We start from the raw sequence: 18493 nt of genomic DNA, 5'->3' as shown, positions 1-18493 counted from the left end.
ACAGAGGAATAAGTACCACGACCACATAAAAATAAAAGCCACTGGAATGAAGGAGAAAACGGGCATTTTACAGAGGGAAAGGTGGGTCATGTACATGTAAAACTATTAAAAGTCCATGCTTGCTTTGGTGGTGCCTGAGGATATGATGTAACAAAGGTAAATGCACAGAGTGAGCAGATCTGTGATTTTAGGCACTGTTCATTATTGTAACACATCGCAAAATCACACTAAGTTAAGTATTTGAGGATAGTTCCACCATTTATTACTGCAGTATGGCAGTTGCTAGTGCGGTGTATTCTTCAAGGCTACTACTGAATTTTTCCACTAGTATAACATATATATATTAAAAAAATATGAACTTTAGAGTGTATGTGTACACGTAATATAAAAATTATTTCAATGGCAAAGGCAGCAGGCTAGCATTTAACTAACACATTTGGATAAGCAAACTTCTGTTGCTGTATGCAATCAACCACATAAGTAAGTCATAAATGGAACGGAAGGATCAATGCCCTTGAGGCAACCTATGCTGGGTTTATTCCTTGCTTAATACTAAAACCATCATCAGTATACATTTTCTCTAAATCCCACCTAAAAACTTCACAAAAAGCACTTAAAACTTAGTAAATGCACCCATTTTAAAATGAAAATAATTATATCTGTCCCATAAACCTGCAAATGCCAAATTTCAATATCCTATCCTCACACAGACCTGACCTTGAACCTTAAAACTAATTAACCCAGACCCATCTCTAGAGTCCACAGGGTAGTTCATACACTTCTGTTTTGCTTTGTTTTTGCTTCTTAAGTCTCTAGACTACAAATGCAATATCAAGCTCCAGTGACAAAACAGGACTTGATTATCTTTTGAAAATAAAATTAAAATAGCCAGTAGTTTCACCACATTGCTCAAACAACCCCTGCAGATGGAGATTTGTGTAAATCTGTGAAAAAGACTATTACTGTAAAATAAAAAAATTATGAGACAGATATATTGATGATAAATGTATTAAAAAAAAAAGAAAAAAAAAACTGATCTGCTCACAGCAAGAGATTCAATCATGCCCAAGGTGGGCTTAGGAATGAATGAAAATGACCAGAAGAAATAGTCCATTTTGTCTTCCTCAACTTCTCTGGAAGCTATAATTTCTTTCATTAGGATAACACATGCTTCTGTAGCACAAGATGGGAGAGCATCTATTAAGGGCTGCCTGTAACACAAGAAAAAAGTACAGCAAATCTAAGATGACCAGAATACTCAAGAATAAAAGAACAAACACATTGAGGTTCGGCTTCTTTCAAAGTAAATAAAAGTCCACTCCACTGGCAGATTCCATAGAAATCACCATTTTCCTTTGGATTGGTGACTGTAAGGAAATAAGCTTCAGCCAAGATGTGATTAAATGTTTTGGTATTTCAATAACTCTTTGTAACCAGGATTCTAAGCAAAATATTTGGTTGCTTTCTCTGAAAACTAAGTTAAAAGACATCCAAAGAGATCCAAAATTCTGAAGACTAAAGTATCTTAAAGTAATAATTTTATATTAAGTTTTTTTTTCTTTTTCTTTTGTTTCACCGATACCAAATGAAAATATTAAAACTGTATTAACTTTTTTTTTTTTTTTTTTTTTTTTTACCTTCCTGCACTGTCTTAGACCTTATCTAAGTGGAAAGATTACACCAGCATGACAATCAGACAATACACATTTCAGCTCTTAGGAGTCCTTCTGTAAAACGTCTGCACCTACCTCCTGTACTGGTGGATGAGCACACATTAACACACTGGTGGATGAACACACATTAACTAGGAAGCAGTTAAACTGAACTGGGTAAAAGCACTTTTATCGGAATAAGAGAGTAGTCTACATGGAATTCTTCTTAGTTCCTAAAACCAGTGACTTTGTCCTGAGTAAGTAAGTCTCAAGTTAATACAGAAAGAGGCAGAGTAGTTCAGATTGCTCTCTAATATATAATATTAACATGACTGTTTCTCAGAAGATGAGAACAAACCTAAGCCAAACAAAAATCTATCCCTTTTGTGTTAAGTAAATATTAAAATATTGTTACAAACAAAATATTGTTAAAAAAGCCTGGCATTAGGTGAATTTCAAATAAGCTGATGACATTTCATACTGAAACCAGTAAAAAACTTATCTCTTTGTATACACTTTTCAGGACATTGATTTCAGAAGAAGAAAGAAATTGTACTGATTTTAATAATACTAGATTAGTATTCCTGAAAGTCTCAAACCACTGGATCACAATTACTCCTGACTGCAGAGGAGCGGGGACCTTGAACTTCAACTTGGCAGTTCAATATCAGTATAAAGCATCCTGAGACCAGGCTGTTACTGAATGACATGGTTCCACCAGGTCTGTAACTCCCAGCCAAGCCTTTGTCTCCTCTCCTCAGCCAGTACTAAGGGCACTAAAGGTACTAAACCAGGTAAGCTTTTTTGTGGCAAATGGCAGTAGTTTTTCACAACCATCAGCACTAATTTACAGCTAAGCCATGACTCAAGTTTCCTGTTCACATTTTTCCTGAAACAGGAAATCTGTCTTTGGGAATATGCATGGGACAGGAAAGTCTATTTTGTATACAATGTTAATTTGGTAAGGAGGAATATCATGTCTGTCACATAAACAAGATCTGCAATACACATTCTTCCTTTAAAGTACTCCAAATTTAAATCCGACAGTTGGACATAGGTTTAGATCATTAATCCATTTAAAATATTTACAAAACATTTGTCTGATAAATATATGTATATTTAATGAAGTTACTAAAGGGATCTTACCAGTTGTCTCTGCACTTAAACGAAGATCTTTGCCATAGTGTTTTTAAGGCTTCAAGAGAAAGATGTCGAAGCTCAAACACGAGAGTCATGAAAAGGTCCGCAGCCTGCAAAACAGCACAAGGATAAAGGTAGTATTACTGCTGTGCAGAAACCAGCTTTAGATAACGGAACACAACAAGAAGAGACTTTGGATTGTGACAGTATTGCTGCTAATTTGCGACATAACCTGAGAGCAAAGACCCCTCTTTTCTGCTTGCCCCCGTCTTCCTTCCCTCCCAACTTTTCTCTGGGGGCTGCAAACATCTAAGGAGAAGGGCTTTCACTTAGGATACCACTCAGTCCCTGAAGCAACAGTGATCAGTGACCACTAAGCACACCACTTCCAAACAAATGAATAACAATCTGGAAGAGAAGACTGTAATCTTCTCTGACTTTTTGAGATCCTGGTGCATGACCAGAACTGTTGACGTAACTATGACAAAATGAAACAACAGTCAAGCTAACTTTATTTTAATCTGAACTTTATGAGAAAGATCATTTAACTGAAGGGGGACCAACACTTAAAAGTTTTGCTTAAGTGGCTCTGGCTAATATTTGTGTGACAATATCCCATCTTAATGGCTTTTCCCCAGACATACCTGCTCTCCTCTCTGCTGAATTGCTACTACATACAGCTGCTATTTTACCTGCAGGATGTTATTCTCATGCACTTGTCAGTGTACATAAATCCTAGCCCTCTAGTCACATGCTACCCCTTGCTCTTGTGAAGCAGATAAGACTGAAGAACATGTTTTATGGTTACTACTTTAAAAAGTTTCAATCTGAGCTGAATAATTTTAATAATTTATTTTCACGTGCTTGGCTGAAAGAAATTAAGGGCAATTTAGATCTAACCCACACTTTTATGTCAAGTGAAGTGGCTACCTGTACTGGATTCACATCCAAAATACCAGACACAAAACCACATAACTTATATGTCAGTATCAGTTTCCTATGAGCTGAAACAAGTATTTTTTAGAAACTACCATCTCAAGGTACTTTTGGATGTGTATTACAACATCAACAATAATTTTTATTTTCTGAAATGCGATGCTGGAAATAAAATTAATAATTGAATTGACCCGAACATGTTACCAAGGACATGAACCTATTTTTTTGCAGTACAAACCTGCCAATGTCATCCTGACTCAAACCAGGCTCTATAATACCTGTCCAGCTTGTCCTCTGCTGAAAAGGAGGAGCCTCTTTCATTTTCCCAATTTATTTTCTTTTGCATATACATTATTTATCACATCGTTATCTTGGTCTCAGTAGAAGCTTTTGGAATGGCAAGAAAAGCATTTAAAGGCTAAATAGCATGTAGACATGTTCCTCTGAGACCTGTTCTAAAGTTCAAGATGGGAGATAAGTCTCATTACTTGAAAAATTAGGAGAATGTTAAATACAGTAGCTTATATGTTCACTTTAATCTAACTTCACAGTGTGCAAGCTTTAGTCATGCTCCACATCGTGAAGATTCACTTCAACTGTTTATTCACTTCAGATGTGAAAGGTTTAAATGCAGCTCTACTGCTCAGGTTCCAATGAAAAAAATTTTTTATTTGTGTAAATATCATACAAACAGAGTCAATTCCGCTAAGCCACAGTTCCAAAGGTCTGGGGGGAGACCTACTTGGGCTTCTTGACCTTCCTCTCAGGAGCTGCTTCCAAAAGTAATAAAAAATTGGAATAACCCAGTGCCAACATTTAATTTTCTTTTAAGACTGCCAAGACATTTTCAGTAAAAAGAATTTATCTTTCAGTAAGAAGACAGAGTAATTTCTTACTGTGTTGTTTGATAGGCTAAGGAAATCATTTTTCAGATCCAATATAAATATTGTTTATGCTTCTGTTCTTTTGGGACTTCTTTTCAGCAGTAATGTATTGATTTCATCAAAATGACATTTATTCTTGTACATGAAACACTTCCTGGGATTTAATTTGGATGATATTTATAATTCCTAGCTAAAATCCAGCTAGATAAACATGTATTACAGCATTAGCTCTAAGGTCCACTTTAAAAACAAATCACTGAGCCCTGAGCACCATGGAGCTGGGGAAATAGATTACATTTCACAGTCTGTAAAATTCAGAAAACTTTATTTAATGAAGTTCTTCAAAAGTATGTGTAAAATTCAGGCCTTATGTCCATTTTTATACACGTAAGCACACCGTGGGCAGTCTGAAGGGGGGAGCTGGGGAGGTGCGTGGCCTCGTGGAGGCCATCGTGAGGAGCTGCGTGTGCAGCTGCTGCCGGGTGTAGGCCGCACTGGGCCTGGCTCAGGTGGCCCTCAGCACAGTCCCTGTATCATTTCCAGACTGATATATTTTGAGGCAACATAATTTTAGACTGTAGACAAACTTCATTCAGTTTCACACCTGCTGACTAGACCAACTCTAATCTAATACCCCAGGACAAAATTTAGCAGGGAAACAACTATTTTTATTTCCTAACAAAATAAAGCTTTGGAATGAACTGCCTGCTGAAGTAGGCTGTTTGTACTTTTAAGGTAAGTTGCACTGAAATTGGGATGTCAGAGAAACAATAATCTCATTGTAAATTCCTCTATTTGCATTTTCAGAACCAGAAACTACATGCAAATTTGGCTACCACTCCCAAGCCTAAATGAAATATAAAGAAGCCCGGCTTTTATTGTACTCAGGAGTTTGTTTTTCCTTTTATCTGCAGACTTATCTGTATGTCCATCATTTTTTTTTCCTCTGAAAACATAGATATGTTATAGTTTAAATCAGAAGGTATAGTAGTAAGATGTTTCCCAATAAAATACTTCTGTTTATGATGTACAGGAGCACTTACCGTTTGGAAGCTTGACACCTTATTTGCTTCCAAGTATAAACCCCATGTAATCACAAGGGAAGTTACTCTGATGTGTTCAATGAACGTATTTTTTTTCACCTACCAATATGTGTTCTCAGTAAAAGTTTGAGCCCTTCTCTCCAACAAATTTAATATACCTCTTTGGAATTACATAGTCTTTTTTCTGTACTTCTGTTTTTCAGCTGATTTCTTTTTTCAACTACACATATGCTAAAGAACCAGTTATTCCTTTAATTGAAAGACAGGTCTGATATCACATGGAGGTGGCACAATCTTCTCTTTGAAGTCTACTGGCAGAACTAATTAGTCCACCAGGGCTAATTATGGAAAGCAGGGGAAGAATATTTGGGGTTTGTACAAAACTTTTTGTGGGATATTTATGGGAAGAACTAGTTACTGTATGGGTCCATAGTGCATGTGTATAGAATGTCTCATACAGAAAACAAATAGTGAGACTATGCCCTATATGTCAACATTTTTGGCTCAGACTGGGATACAGGAGTTGGGTGAGTGAGCCTGACATACCCTCGCCCATGCTGCTGAATGCGCGCACACAGCTACATTCACCAGAGCTACCAGTTCAGCATCAAAATTCAGACAGCCATATGTAAATGCAGCCCCCAGCAGAAGCTGTGTGACAGCCTTCCTTCAAATCTCTCAAGTGAGGGTCACTTCTCCCCATATCCCTTTGACCATTCTTTGTCAGTATGCAGCTTGTCCACTTAATGGTCCATTAGCTAATCTATATCCACATTGAAATTCAATCTTGTCTCATAATAGCTTAAAAAAAAAATTAAAAAACAGCTTTGCTTCCTTGGAAATGACACAGTCTCCACCTCCATTTTCTCCACTGTTCACTGTTTTCACTGGAGTTTGAGATTCTCCCATCTATTTATTCTTTGTTTGGGGTCCTGAAAGAGATGCATAATCTTGCCTCATTCACAGTCAGACAATAAGGGGACAAACAAGCCATACATGCATAACAGCAGAGCTGTCTCCCAAGCAACACTGTCGCCATTCCCATAACTTCTTTCCTGGCCCAAAGGACGTTTTATTGGTTGGAATGAGGGATAATACAGATCCCTTTTGAAATGCCTTGTCACAAAGAAGGAACACCCTGGAACAGTGAAAACAGCCGATGACCAATCGAACCCTGTGCTGGGACAGCCTTACGATGAATAATTCACCTCTCTTTTAGGCAGTGACACAGACAGCAACCACTTGTGCTAATCCTAGTAATTTACAAAACAAATTTCCCACACAAGAAGCCAGCGGGGCCCCTTTTGAGACAGAAGTGACATCCCTCTGTTACTGGGAAAAATCATCTACCATTCCTTCAAAGACATTGAATTATGGGTGTTCAAAAGAAGGCAGGATTTAGAGAAAGTTTCTCAGGTTCACTGCAATGATTTCTTTTTTCAGCATTTTCCAAACACTATTTAGCACTCTAGTCTGTTCCTAAATGCCATTATATATTGTGTTTACAATGACAGTCACATGGAATTCAGCACTATCATAAGTAAAGAGGCTGATTTTATTCTACATATCAAGAACCTTTATTTTTACAGCTCTGCTATCTCTCTTTAGCACCAGTCTCCCTCACACATGCTAAAAAGATGGCAGACTTGCTTACAGCTCAGTAACAGAAATGTGTCCCATAGAACAGCACTCAGAAAGGCCACCTGCTGCTTGCTCCCCAGCCCAGTGCTATAGGTCTTTGTCAGGCTGTGATACAAGGTCAGGCTATGATCACCATTTAGTAGGTTGGGAATAACTCCTAGGGCTGTCGTTTATCATAGATAACTAAAGTTGCCCATTTCGGGGGTTGTGACTGTGATTCTTTCTCCATATTATGTCTTTGCCATAAGTCTCATGCCGCATTACACAAACACCTACTTGTGCTCATTAATCACAGCTAAAACTAAGAGAAAGGTGAATATATGCAGTATATTCATATCTAAACAGACACCACTACCCTGCAGAGCTTTAATCCACCATGGTTTTCTTCTCCAGTCCCCGTAAAGCCTGTACGCCATCTGTACCCATACTGGAGTATCTGTGTCCCTTCTTCCCAAGGAAGATGGGGACAGTGTTTGTTTACACAAATGAAGGTGGAGTGCCTTCTCCTAGGCTAGGACTGAAGCTTTTTGAAGGCACCAAGGCTCAATTCAGTGTTTTCCCCACTAGACCATAACAGTTTTCTAGTAACATGCTGACCATGAATGATTTAAACAAGAACTGTGTTCTTCTCTTTTATTTATTTTTTTCTTCCAGATTGCTCAATATGTAAACTCCATTACCAGCAAGAACCATTCAATCTGAAGGATAATGGGATATTGGAGTGCTCTCTCTCTCTCTCTTAGGTTTTGCCATCAGTTCTCTCCCATCAACAATGATTAAGCACCATCATCTGCTGATCATTCTCTATTGTATATAACAGGTGTTCTTGATAACCTCAGAGTTTCACAGAAGATAGGGATCTTCATTTCAAAGACAGTGACAAATACTAACTGATGCAGTTGCTTCCAGTATCAATAAAAATGTCAAGACCTGAACAATCTAAGAAGACAGGCAGACCCTCATCTAGAATGATGGCCATCACAGAAAAAAATGAAGGTACTGTATGTTCCATGTGACTACATGATTCCACCCTACCTTAGCAGCAATCACCAGTGAAAATGGTTTAGGTGAGAAGAGATTCCCTCTGGCCCCAAGCAGCACCCCCAAAAAATATGATAGTTATTACTAGAATTCATCAGCAACACATGAACAAACCATTTAAGACTCATCAGCAAGGGTTTCATGTGCAAACCGTTTTGAAGGAATGAGGCAATGTGAGAAGAACTTTGGAACTCAAATAAACGTGGAAACAATAGCACTACCAAGGGCAGTATCTCCCAGTAAAGATGTAGGAAAAAAGTTTTTGATGCTGAATTGTACAAACTGCAGCGTCAACCCAAACCAGACTTTTTTATACAGTTCAAAATTGCTTTTGCCCAATATTCAGTGGTCTTACGACCTTTTAAGTCATCTTTTCAGTCTGATTTATTGTTTATATATGAAAGTGACACTTCAAAGCATTTTATCTTTTTGTAATCCAACACTAATACATTCCCAAAACAATGCAAGGCTTCAGCATTTTCAAAACTGCTGCCCTTTAAAATCAAAACTACAATTTCTACTGAATTTAATATTTTGCTACAAAAACTGTTCTTTATTTAGCATAATGTAGCCAGAACATAGTAGCTCTATGTGTTCTCTTAGGAGAACACACAGAGCTACTTAGAACAAACTTCTGCTGATTCTTAGAATCAGGCCCATGCTACATATAACTACCAGAGGAAGGACCTAGAGCCAGTATTCTTCTGACATGTCTAACAATAAATCCATACCCAAGAACAGTGAAAAATCACAAGACACAGGAGAGATGTATCATGTTTAAAAACATATTTTTGGAAATTCACATTAGTTTCATATGTTAGGTAGGTATTTTAAATATTAAACAAACCACATAACTAGAAATTTACGGCAATGCTAAATGCTAATGTAAATATTCATCTTTGGGCTTTACCTGCATACTCCAGAAATGGGACATATCTTTCTGCTTCGCTACCTCTATTCCGACTAACTTGGAATAAAGATTGAAAATCTGTTCATAATAACAGAGCGTAGAAACTTTTCAACCCATTATGCACAAATTCCATTTTACACAATGTTTCAGCTTTTAAAATTTTTTGCCAATCTGCACCACAAATAGATTTTTTTAAACTCCTATATATAAAGTTGTCTGAGGTACAGTAGAGTTTGTGTATGTTTGATACCAAAAGATACCAAGATAGTTGTAAAGTTGTAAAGATACAAAGTTTTAAAGATACAACTAAAACATGCAGTTAAATCATAATAGGGAAAGGAGAACAAAGGCAGTGAGTACAGCATGCAGGTAATAGAAAAAGGTAAGTAGAAAGAAGCCAGTCAGTTTAGTAAGCAAAAGAACATTGTTGGTTTTTTGTTTTAGTTTTTTTTTTAAGTGCTTTCAAACACTTGGATTCACCCAGTTAAAAAAATAAGTGACCTCCATAACCTTGAGGCTACTACATTTACTATCCCATCTCCCTCTTTCTGTTACACTCTCTTGCTGCATCATAAATTGTACAATTCCCATAGGAACAGGTTTGATGCTATGGATTACGGAAGGATAATGAAGGGACACAGGAATGGTGCCAGAGTGATTCTAAACTTGTCCAGTGGAAGTCACCATCTGTCTGTGTAGAACTCTCAGACCACAAAAAGACCACTAGAAACTGAGGTTACATGTAAAAGCTCACCTCAAAACTCGTACTATGTGCTAGGCAAAGCTTCCACAATAGGTCGGTCACTTCCTTACCAGTGACCTCCTTCTTGGTTTGTTCCCTTTCATAGAGCATGCTGGTCATATACAGATCCTTGGAGTCCACTGGAAAGACATAAGGAAAAATCAGACACCTGGTTGCTGGCCATTTGCTTTGGTTAACACCAAATTTTAGGGAAATGTTACTCTCAGCATTTATTTCTACATGTAAGAATCTCTATAGTTTCAGTAAAGCCAAGGGATGAATATGTATGCCTGTACTCTGGTTGAATGTCATAGAATGAAGGCCTAAACACAAATGTGGTGTGAAAGAAATTCAGAGAAACAAAACAAAGCAGATACATCTGAAAAAAAAAATCCCATTTGCTATAAATATGCCTTTTACAATGACCCTGCCACTTTATAATCATTGCCCTTTCTAGTTTTATATAATCATTTACTCTGTCCCATACCCCAGCCTTCCAAAATTCAATAGGAGATCTGGGTGCCAAGAATAATACATAGCTGGACTCTAAGGTTCTTCCTCAGGAGGAAGATCATGTCATCTTACATCAGTACAAATACAAATAAAAAGTATTCTGGAAATTCATATATATATATATATATATATATATATATTTAAAGCAGAAAAAAAAAAAAAAAAGGTTCCTCACATTTAGAGCTCAATCTATCACTTTTAGATAACCACTCAAAGTACAGTTACATCAGTCTCTCCAGCTTTCAAAAAAATAGGCAGCTGTCAGTAGCCCAGACTGTACAAACATTACCTTCCACATAGTTTAATATTTGACCAGAAATATCTGGAGTTCTCACAGGCAAGATGCAGTCCCAAGATTCTTCTAGGAAATCATTTGATTTTGCAAGAAATAATTTTATTTTTGATAAAGCAGAAACATCCTATTACCTTTTTTGTACAGTGTCTCTGCTTCCACTTGAAAGAGTTTCAACGAAGACTGAGTCTCTGTCTTTGCCCTGCCACCTTTCTGAGAGAATGGTGCAACGAGATGGGATTCAGTACATTTGGCTTCTGCCAGGACTCCATCCTTAACTCTCTGAACACATTCCAGTTTAGAAGACAGGATCTGCTGCTCAGACTGAGAAGAAAAGATACTTCAGGGAAAGTCTTGATGACCTATGTCAGGCTGCCCAGTCCTTTCACTCCTGACTTCATGGAGGTTTCCAGTTCTGTGATGTAGTTAAGTCTTCTGTCTAGACCTCTGATTGCCCCCAGCCTGTGTAGGTTAATGTGTTCTTTTTTCAGTCTACACTTTCCTTCACTGAAATGCAACTGCTACTAACTTTCAGTGTCAAATGGTCTCAATTCATTTCAGTTTGCAAAGCACTGCTGTTAAGCAGATCCTTCTGGTCAAGTAAGTTGAGAAAAAGAAAAGGCTGGTAAATGATGACTAGCTAGTACAATACATGGAACAATTATTTTTCACCTAACTAAAGTGATACAAAATACAAACATTAACAGTATTTGCCATGAACAGTGAAAAATTGTAAGTTTTGCTTTTAGAAAAGCTTTCTTTTCCTTCTTTCTATTCCCCTCTTTCATGGTCTTCTGTCAGTTTCCACTATAACATTTTAATGACAGAGGTTAATACAGGCACCATAGTAACCTCTTGCATTTATTCTATAATACTCAACAACTACAATGCAAATCTGCATTAAAACCAGATTATGTTAATAGGCATTAAAAGGACAACAACAGTAATCGTTTCTTTGCTAAAGATTCAAATTTGGGCAGACACGCACAAATGTAATTGAGCATAAACAACTACTCAAAATGTTTTCATTTACATTATTAAAAATGTTCCTGCCAGTAGAAGTACCTGACACGAATTGCAAACCTGGTCCTTAGACTCTTCAAAGAAATTAAAAGGACCTGTGAAAGAACCAATGTCATTTCCCAACACTTACCGACATACGAGGAAGAGCAACAGACTGCACAGAAGTAAAACTAGAATATCGATGAGAGCAGAGGTTTAAGTCCCTTGTTTTGACAAGAACAGGACCCTTTCGCTGATAACTGGTTGGGCATATTCCCAGCACATCCATCTGGTAACAAATGTAAAGTGTGAAATCACACATGCATGCTACAATACTAGGAAGTATTACGGCCTATTACAATGATTTAAAGTCATTGCTTTGTTGTAATGAGATAGGAGAGACATAAATTATACCTTGCAGGACACTTGCTTTGATACAAAAGCCACAGAAAGCCCAATCATTTTAAAGATCTTGGACAAGTTTTATAAAAGCCAGGGTTTGTTGGTTTGTTTAACTTCAGTGTGTTATTTTTAATCAGATCATTTATAGACATATGCTTTTTCATTCCAGATTTTCTGTATTTGCAGAGAAGCATTAACTAAGAAGAACATTTCTACTCTACTCAAAGAAATTGAATTGCATATGACCCGTGCCTTATAAAGGAACATTTATTTAAACAATGCTATGTAGCAATAGCATGAGAACAAGTGCACACCATGCTCAGGTAACAACGTGTTGGCTTCCAAACCCCAACAAGAATGCAAATTACAGATAATTTCATAACACTAACTCCTAAAAGAAATCAGACAAGCACCATAGGCTGCTAGCCTGTCATCAAGCTGTAACAATTTGTAGTTGTTTAACAACAAGATAGACTTAATAGGCACAAAGGCTAACAGTCAGTCTAGAGCATGACTCTACCAACAGTCTTACCTCTTCAACAACAGCACGAGCAGTGGATGTTTGTGATGTCTGCAGGACACTGAGAATGCCTCGCTTTATGTTCAGTGCCCAAGTCTGTTCACTCCTTACAGGACAGAGCTTCAGAACTTTCCCATCATGGAAAGAAAAGTGAAGAGGATGCTGTTCTAGTACTTCCCTGCAATTAAACAATGCTTCTTGCTTCAAAACAGTGGTTGCCAGTCAGTTTATGACATTAGATTCAGATTTTCTGAACAGAGTTGTTCCCCCACAATGGATCCATCTTACTCTGTATCTCCATTCTTTACAACAAACCTCTACTTTTCATGAGTTAGCTTTGACCCTAAAAGCCCCTTTTCAAAACAAACAATCAAAAATAATAATAATAAAAAGAACTATCAAGATAATCATAACATCTTCAACATAACTGTAACATTTAGTAAAGCAATTTCCTGTGAAATTATTTACAAGCAATTATACTTAATGGCAACAAGTATTGTTTAATGTAAAACAGCAATTTTATTTTATGATTCAGGGTGCCTGCAGCATTGGTGAGCATGTCTCATTTGTGATGCAGCTGTATGTACTCCTAAACATTTGTCTTCTGCTGTGATACACACAAAACCATGATTAAGTGCTTTCCAGTCAACCCCTTGTTTTTATCTTCCTGCTCTGCTAGGTGTACATACTTGGGCTCTATCCCAGTGTTATCCCCCAGTCCTTGTTGTCTGACTCAGTAACTTTGCTATCCCAGGCTGAGAGTACAGAATTTTCCACTTTTAGAAGTGACTGTGTTTGAACATTTATTTTACTCTAATAATCTATTTTCCCTCTCAACAGGGAAAAATAAGCCATCTAAAGGAAGAATTCTGCAGTATTCCAAAGGTCAGCTCCCAAACAGGGAGATACACAGTTCTTCTGCACATTAACATTGGAACTAACCATTCATTTCAAGCCAACTCATAAAGACAGTGCAAGAGGAAAATATTATCCAGGTGTCAGTGCATTGAAAGTCTTTCCAGAAGAAGAGACTGTACATGGGATACGGGTTTCTGTACTCCTAGGCAAATGAGGTTGCTTTTGTTACTATCTGTGGAAATTATATGCATGTTCAGAGGACAAGCTATACCACTGTTATTCACAATAGGCTGAGGGAAATGCTAATAAGGTTCACTGGTCTGAATAATTATTTTCAATAGCCAGACTTCACTGAATGCTTTCTTTGCTACCTCTTTTTTCACTTCTCTGCAAAGAATAAGACAACTGCTCTTATCTCTAAGAAAGTCCTACAAATATCTGTATAGAAGAATGTGTGCCTGTATAAATGATTGGAATTCCAATACCACTACTCTTATTTTGGAACACAGAGCTCTTCTTGATGAACATAAAAAGCAATACATTTACTCCAAACTTGCTCTTTTTGACACTCTGAATTGAATCAATTATCTCACTTGTCAGTGTTGTTTAAAGGCTGAGAATCCAAGCAGCGGGACAAAGACAAGATTATGAGGCTCAGCTTAGACCAGACAACAGAAATGCCTTTTTTATTTTTATTTTTTGGATAATACAAGAAGCATCAGCTCTCTGGAAAAATACCAGACCTCCACAGTTAGAAGAGGCTTCTTTTTATATAGGATTCTTCACAAGTGTCTATACCTTTGCCTGTCAGAGAGCTACACACTGACAGTATATTAAAAGTAAGCTAGTATAACCATAAGTGGAAGAAGATGACATTAGAAGAATAATAAATGGAATTTAAATGAAAATTTAAATGAAAATGGAATTTTCACTGGAGGAAAAAAAAAATTTTACATCACAAGAAATACAGTCCCCTCCAAACTCAGAACTTCTAAAATGGAGTTCAAAACTCAAGAGTCTTTGCAAGTAATAACTGCAACTCAGAAAACTAATGAGTGATCCATACATGCTGCTAGGCAGCAAGAGGCTTGATAGTTTGTACCCAGAATCACTTAAACTGTCTACTCCTCAAATATTTTTACATACAAAGGATGAAAAATAAGTTCAAAAAATCTTTTTGGACCATATGACCCCCATTTTCCTGATGGTCTTCAGATTTATCTGCTGCTAAACCATACAGCATCAAAACAAAAACAAACAAACAAACAAACAAAAAACAACTAAGCCAAATTAGAATTTTTTCCACCTTAGACTGTCCATTTCCTTCAGAGACTCTTCTCTGGATGCAAGACTTTTCTTGATCTGTACATCTTGCACCTAGGAGTAAAGATTATAGAGCAATTAATATCAATGTCATTAGGAACACGTGGACTTTGTTACATAAGGACATGTAAGTAGAAGAAGAAGACTATGAAAAAAAGCCTCAGTGCTGCAAACAAGCCAACTGCAATAGCCACATCTTCAGGGTACATATCTGAGACAGTTTCCAGAAATTTCTTCTACAAAGAAGTTTCACTGATTATTAAATGCATTCTGTACAGCACAATTATACCCTTTTATTTTCAAGCCAGAAGCAATCACCTACTCTAAGGTAAAGTAGGAGCCTGGATAAATATAAGTCCTTTCTACTCCTGTGGAGAAGCAAAATGACTACTTACGTTGGTTGATTCTTGCAACTAAACCCAGTAAAGTGCTCAGTATTCATTAGCCATTTCATAGTTTAATTTTACTGAATTCAGAGAAGAAAACGCATGCCTAAGTGATTTCCAATTTGGCTGGTAGTACTAAGGAAGAACTGTTCTCAAATGATGTAACAAGAATGGTGTTCCTCTGTCCCCCTTTTAAATACAGCATAGATTACAACCACTAGTGATTTTTTTCCCTAATATTTTCTGATTTATTTTTGTAAAGACAAGCATTTAACTACAGATTCTTTTGCATGTCTTACGAGGCCTCAACTAAGACAAAAAGCTAGAAGTAGCAGAGTCCAGACACAGATATAAAAAGGCAGAACTCAATGATTCAACCTGAAGACAGTAACCAAATTCTCATTTTTTTATGCAAAACCAGGGGACCACCGACCAGTTAATTTTATCCACATGGCCATGTTCGGACAGAGATAACTATCCTATTCTTTGTTGGCTTCATCTGTATTTTTGTATATTGCACACGTATGTCAACTCCCCCACAGAACCCATGAATTAGCTCCTTTGTTAACCCAAAGAAAATCAAGGCAGATGAAAGTTTATTTTCCATGCTCCCCCTGTTAGGAACTGTAATTCTTCAGCTTGCCTACCACAGGGCTCACCCAAGGAAGAGGTCTGTAATCTGAAAATGGTCTGTTGCTCTGTCACTGAGACAGAGATCTCCTACTGAGATCAATGGAGTGTTACAAAACTGAATTTTACACTGTGCTAGGAAAGGCACCAATCCAGCATATCATACAAGTTTCTCAAGTTCTCTTTAAAAAGTTTGCTATTTTTAAATTACAGCTACAGATATGAAAGTAATTAAAAATAAAACAAATTCCTTTCAAAGGGATTAGCTTCATATCTAGTTCTGCATTTCGTTATCTAGTTCTGCACTTCATGTAACAAAACAATGAAATTTATGAAAACAAAAACAGGCCACTTAGGAAAGAAAATGTTTTGTTTAATCTGCCTTCTAAGCTATTTAATTTGAAGCTGTGTTGCATCCAGGCAAATCTGCAACTCTGATTATGAGATCCAGGATCTAACTGGCTTTTAATTATAAGAAAAAAAAATGTATTAAATGTAGCAGTAATCCCATAGAAAGATACAGTTCCATGTTAGCTCATCCCAATCACTCAGACTATGACAATACTCACTTTCAAAACCATCTGGCAGTTCCCCAATACTTCAATGATCACCGTGCTCTCCAAAGAGATGCCACTGCTTTTATAAATACTCCCCTGCAGGAACGTGTTGGTGACTGCTGAATACCTGTAGCTGTATCTAGCTCTTTGGGGGAAGTATGATGCACTGTGTCCTAGGAAACAAACAACAAAAATCTTTTGTCTGTTGCAGGTTTTTTTCCTCCTTTTTCTTTTTAAAATACTTTTTAATCTTTTCACCACTAAAAACAGATAAGTAAGGGGCTAAATTTTCAAAATGTTCCTTTCCCACTTGGGCTTACAACTGAAAGAACTGGGCTTCTGAAAGCACCCTGCATGCAAGCGATAGCTTGTATATGGAAGGTGGAGAGAATTTCCCTCTCTCTTATGCTCACAGCCTCACAATTCCCATCAAGGCAGGAAGCTAATTCCAAGAGCAGAAAGAGAATGCAATGCAGTTGTGGCACGATGCTCTCTTGACACCTTTCAGAGAGCAGCAAAGCTGGACCTTTGCAAACTAAAGAAGTTTGGTTCTGAAAACCTACCCTAGAAGATCCAGGCTGAGGAAAAGAAAGCATGGGAAGACAGGGATTGTTCATGTTTGTATATGAAGACATTGTCATGACCTTGCAACGTCCATTAGCAGCACTGTCCTCTAGAGAACATAATGTCAGACACCCTGATGCATGTTGCATAGTGTCTGTATTCCTCTAATTGAAGGAGATTCTCTTCTAGACCAGGTGATAATGTATCCTCATAGGAGGAGAGGATTGGAGTCATAATACCTTCAGCGCCAAAAGTTTTGGTGGCTGTGGTGTGTGAGATTTTAACAAATATGATATCCCTAGAAGATAGTATGGTATGGCCTTATCTAGGACCACTGAAGTGCAGAAGAGGAAAGATTCATAGAAAATACACATTCTTCCCTCAGGTGAAGACAACAAGACGCGGGAAAAATGACCACTGTGACTCCCATAAAATAGAGCTTCCTTTTCTTTGCCTCACAGTGGCACTGACACACTCAAGCACTTTCAATGACAAAGCCACACAAGGATGAAATAATGCTGAACAAACCAAGGGTCTCTAAGCTGCACTGTCTGGGTAGGAAGCTAAGAGGCCAGGGTGAGATCTTGTGAGCAGAATATCCACATGCTTTCCCTCCTGCTACACTAAAAAAAAAAAATAAAAAAATAAAAATAAAAATCTGCACATTCAAGCACCTGCTGGCAATGTAAATCAGATGCAAAAGTTATAAACTATACTTCAGGCCATCCAACCAAACCTTTCCAGGTCAGCTCAATATCCTACCTTCCTGTCTGTCTGTCCTTTAAAGAACAGAAGTTTTGTGCATGGTCACTGAAGGAGAAGTCTTTCTTCATGCCCATTTCAGTATGAAAGGAGCTAACACTGGGTGCTAGAAAAAAGACATTCATACATGGCTGGGTTTTGTCCTGCACTGGCTTAGTAGTTTGTTTAGCTCTAATGTTTATGAGTTTTCTCAGTTCACAGAATGTGAACTTGAGGCAGTCTGTGCATGGTAAAGTTCAGTAGGACTTCTCAGATACTTCTGTGAATGCATATCACTTGGACATATATATCATTCTTCTAATAAATCAACATCCCTGCTGAAGAGAAGGAAGTTTTCAAATCCCTCTTTCCTTATCACATACAAGGCCTGAATACAGTCTTGTGTTACTCACCAACACAATCAGCAAAACAGGAAGCTCCAGAACTTACATTTTCTGAGGATCCTGTAATGACAGGTAAGATTACTGAAAAGCATTGAAAATTTGTGTGCAGCTCAGGACAGACCTGCTGCTCTTCAATTGCCACAAACCCAACATGAAATAATAAGAAGCAACCTATGAACACCCTAGGGCAAGCACACATCCTTACCCTGAGAGTTGTAATGTTAGAGCAACTCAGAAGGATCATATCCAACAGTTTGGTGCTGAGATCCACCTTTATATTTCTTACAAAGGATTCTTACCCATTCTGTACCA

General features: G+C 37.5%; 1 protein-coding gene across 1 annotated transcript in view; it reads right to left on the bottom strand.

Moving 5' to 3' along the window:
• The window catches only part of LOC121078631, a 94897-nt gene extending 76667 nt beyond the window's left edge, over positions 1 to 18230 (bottom strand). Inside the window, exons 1-9 of the mRNA XM_040575017.1 lie at positions 18191 to 18230; positions 16485 to 16645; positions 14883 to 14953; positions 12731 to 12896; positions 11948 to 12085; positions 10929 to 11118; positions 10002 to 10129; positions 2799 to 2902; positions 1046 to 1211 (exon numbers count right to left, since the gene is read on the bottom strand). Of these exons, the coding sequence (XP_040430951.1) occupies positions 1046 to 1211; positions 2799 to 2902; positions 10002 to 10129; positions 10929 to 11118; positions 11948 to 12085; positions 12731 to 12896; positions 14883 to 14953; positions 16485 to 16496 (975 nt within the window). The 5' untranslated portion in view covers positions 16497 to 16645; positions 18191 to 18230. The remainder of the gene's footprint in view (positions 1 to 1045; positions 1212 to 2798; positions 2903 to 10001; positions 10130 to 10928; positions 11119 to 11947; positions 12086 to 12730; positions 12897 to 14882; positions 14954 to 16484; positions 16646 to 18190) is intronic.
• Positions 18231 to 18493: the final 263 nt, after the last annotated feature.

Source organism: Cygnus olor, chromosome 15, assembly GCF_009769625.2.
Source record: "Cygnus olor isolate bCygOlo1 chromosome 15, bCygOlo1.pri.v2, whole genome shotgun sequence".
NCBI lineage: Eukaryota > Metazoa > Chordata > Aves > Anseriformes > Anatidae > Cygnus > Cygnus olor.
This window is presented reverse-complemented; position numbering and strand designations above follow the sequence as displayed.